The 4,289-nt window shown below is 27.3% G+C and overlaps 1 protein-coding gene across 1 annotated transcript in view; it reads right to left on the reverse strand.

Moving 5' to 3' along the window:
* LOC129969345 (chymotrypsin-like elastase family member 2A) overlaps positions 1-969 on the reverse strand; it is a 36,615-nt gene extending 35,646 nt beyond the window's left edge. The window contains exon 1 of the mRNA XM_056083882.1: positions 843-969. Coding sequence (XP_055939857.1) covers positions 843-903 — 61 coding nt within the window. The 5' untranslated portion in view covers positions 904-969. The remainder of the gene's footprint in view (positions 1-842) is intronic.
* Between the last annotated feature and the right edge of the window lie 3,320 nt (positions 970-4,289).

Consider the following 4,289-nt stretch of genomic DNA (forward strand, 5'->3'; position numbering starts at 1 on the left):
AAACATCTTGACCAAACGATAATAAAAATGGATAAATTCAAATGAGTCTTCCAAAGTTCAAAGCATCAATTGTCACCATATTAATACAAATCTGCGAAAGAAATAGAAAAATAAAATGGATTCAGATTCTGATTCAGATTCTGTATATATTTGTGTAATTTACACGATGAATAAAAAGAAGATTAGCTATTTACATATTTAATAGCGCTGTGATGTCATGGAATTAATAGTCGCTTGAAAGTTTTTTGTGCACAATAAACAGAATTTATGTGAGGCGATTACATTAATAAGTTTTTATTTCTGACAATTTGGTGGAATCAGGGACATGTACTTATATTTAAACGATTAAACCGAAATGAAATATAACCATTTTTCCTGTTGAACACAAAAATAACTAATAAATAATAAACATTTGAATCAAAAACAAAATCTGACTTCCCTTTTCACAATTTTAAACGGAATTGCTGCTGAAACACTTAATATTCTTTTAAATCAGACTTACGCATTTCAAGAATATGAACAATTTCAGTTCCCTAGCAGAATTTCTAAATAGTTCAACTTGCATATAACCTTATAAGAATGAAATAAAAAAAACTTTCGAATACAATATTTAAAAAATGCAAAACATTTTTAAATTCTGAAAATTTTTTAAAAAAATGCCTTAATAATGAATTGCATATTTCCAAAACAAAAACATAATTTCTAAAAAAAGGACTTGCAAATGTTTGCTCAAATAATATTACAAAATATGTAATAAGAATTTATTTTAAATTTCTCATATTTCAATTAAAAGTAACCAAATATCATCAGCACCTAACATAGTGTAAAAGGGAATTGCCTACCTATCCAGGCAACCAAAGTGATGAAGATAATCCCAAACAGGTATAACTTGGAGCCCAACATAATTATTTGAATTCATCAATAATGATAGAATGTTAAAGAAACTTCACAGAAACTTCTTTAAATAGAAGAAAAAAAATATTTTAGCAGCTGAAATATTTCTCATTAGATAGAGAAAAATTGTACAGCTACTTAAGATAACAAAATGTGATTTCTTTTATTATGGTGATTTCATTAAAAAAATGATAAATATATGAAAAATACATCTTCCATTGATTTTTTTATCTGTAAATCAAATGCTAAAAGCGAGAAATGTGATGGACAGATGTTCTTAAATTTTTTCTTCATTTTTTTTTTCACATTACACAAAATTAATTTCCGATATATCGATGATTAAAATATTGCTCTTTACTGTGTGATTAGAGTTCTTCCTTGACTAGCTCCCAGAGTTTATTAAAATTCTCCTATATTTTTTAGGCCCTTCTCAGTAGCATCGATAAAATTCTTCATTAACATACAAATCTGGTACAGGTTACTTTTCTGAACGGAGCAAGCTTTCTGCTTTCTTATATTCTGAAAATAATTTTAATTCCCTTTCTAATTACCTCACCTGTTTTGTGATGACTAATTGAATCCATAAAAGTAAAAAGGGAAATCAAAGAACCAATTCCCCATTCACAGTCGCCGGCACGAATTCGTTGGTGTTCAGGACATATAAATAAGTCATCAACGATCACATGCTCCTCACTGCCTCCTCCTTCGAGAGGTATTTCAAATCACATTTCACTTTATATTCTCTATGAGAAAAAAATCACGTCAAAGTTCCTCTGTTCCAACTTTTTCACCTTATCTTAATTTCATATAAAAACTCAGAACTCCTAGATAATTCATCAATATTTGCCTATTGCCACCGTTTATCTTGGAGAAATATCTCAAAATGAATGTTTTACAGATCCTCCATCTTCAATAACTGAGTCAATTTCGTCAATTTTATTCGCTAATTAATTTTACTATTTTGCAAACATAGCTAAAATCTTAGTTTATGTTTATTAGGCAAATTTAGTTACAAATAGACTTTTTTACTGGGATAAAAGAAGGTCTAAATGGGCAATTTAGAAACATTAATTGGTATCATTAGATTAATATTATTAACATGGAGAGAGAAGAGTTAATAGACGAAGGCGGTCTATATCTAATGAAGAAAAAGGGAACTGGTAGAGAAAACGATTTTTAGATTCTTTTTTCCAATGTTTAGAGAGCTTTCGCAACAGAGAAGGGCTTAATGGGAACGTTTTACCACATTCGCTGTATTGAACAGGTATTGCTCCTTCCGACTATGTCATATTTAGATCAAGGATTAATAATTTCTATGAGTATTGTTTGTATTCTCTCCGTTAATCGATCTATATTTAAAATATAGATCGATTAATGGACAGCTCTTAATAAACATGGTTTTTTCGATTTAGAATCCACTAATTACCAGACGAGTGATGGAAAAAAGAATTACTACCGAAGATTGATATAGTTAATAAGGAATTTATAAATATCTTTTCAAAATAAAATCACACTTTTACTAAAAATGATTTGCAATTTTAGTTTTTTCAATGACTATTTGGAACAAGGTGCTACAATAAATTATCGTGCTTTGGAAAGGGCACTTTCAAAATAATGAAATTCAAAGTTACCCATCAGCTTTGATTACAGAAGAAAAGAAATGTTTTGTTTAAAATATTAGAATATCAAGAATATTTTATTAAATATGACTAAGAGGGCTGGGGGCTCATAATTCAAAATAAGACGTCGTCATTTTTTTAACGTTAAAGAAGCATATAAATATATTAAATATTTTGTTTACCTTGGTCTAAAGGACTATAAGAATCCTACTTCTTAGAGTAGAAAAATTCTTCTGCCCTCTAAATATTCTAAGGATAATTTTAGTTCCACGTTTTTTTTTTTTTTTTGTTTTTTTTTTTTTCATTCTTTACCATTCTATCAATTATTATTATTTTAATTATAAAAAATAATGTGTGTTGTGCTGTGTGCGTTTTCATGTGCATTCATTTAAAAGTGAGAAAATGTGCATTTAGAGCAATTTTTCTTTTTTTTTTCTTGAATTTTTAATTAATTAAAAATAATGAGAAAATTTGTAGTTTTTATCCCAGAACTGCCGAAAATATTATTGTATAATATTTACATATTATTATTATATATTTACATGGTTTTAAAATATAAAATTTATCTTTTAAGGATATTAATTTATTTGTTATGTAATTTTTCCTGAATTTTAAGAATTTTTAAAACAAACCTTTTACATAATTTTTCAATGTTGCAATGAAATTTCAACGGCTTTCATTATTTCATCAGAAATTTAACCACTTAACCGGCTTGCCCGTACGCATGCGTGCATCGATATATCTCATTTTTACAGTTTTAGTCAACAATTAAGCTGTTGATAATTGTTATAATGCTATACAAAAGTTACATAAAGTAAATATCTCAAGTGCTCTATATGAATTTTCAATTGAATCAAAACGACAAAACATTGCAGACTTCGTCTAATTTCATAGTAAAGAAAATAAATCAGTGAAGGGGTTAATCGCATAATTTTCTTCCGTTACCAAAATATGATTTAACAAAAAAAAATTATCCGAAATGGTTTTGTTTCATCTATTTTGGTTAGGAGCAGCTACACAGCATTTAACAAATATATCACATTTGCTTTTTTCATTTGTAAAAAGTAATTTTAATTTTGAAATAAGTCTTCCAATTACTTAACTGCCTGTTTTTTCGTGCGTATGTAAACACAATAACTCATAAACAAATTTAATAGATGAATTTTATTATGTGATTTTTTAAACAAAAGACAGATTTTCGCTAAGTGTTTGACTCAATTAATTCAAAAGCAGACTATATATGTTTGTTTCCCTTCCTGTATATATGGACATGGAACAAAAAATATATTTTTTATTTTTATACCATATAATTATAAATCAGGAATAAAATTTGGAACGCGTGTAGTTTGTCCTTCTATTTTATTGCATGAATGTATAACCCAATTATCCTGCTAAAAATTGAATAGAAAACAGTTTTTAAAAGCACAGTTTTATTATTATATTAAAAAGCAGAATATTTTATTTTTATGGTTATCGTTAATTCATTTCTTGATCTTTAATCTGTAATTTTCCATTATAAATATTATTAAAACTTTAAATCAGTTTTCTCATATTCACTACCAGGTGGCGCCAGTCGTAGTGCATCAAAATTTAATTAAATCAGTCATGCTATTTTTAAATTAAGTTTTGAAAATTTCAAGATAGTGTATTGTTATCGCAAACACACAAGTGTACAAATTTCCAAAACTTAAGTACATCAGAAGGTGAATGAAAAATCCATCATAAAATTCCATCCATGCAAACAAGAAATAAGTCCAGTGAAATGAAAGTGCAACA

The sequence above is a fragment of the Argiope bruennichi genome, chromosome 5 (genome assembly GCF_947563725.1).
Source record: "Argiope bruennichi chromosome 5, qqArgBrue1.1, whole genome shotgun sequence".
Lineage (NCBI taxonomy): Eukaryota > Metazoa > Arthropoda > Arachnida > Araneae > Araneidae > Argiope > Argiope bruennichi.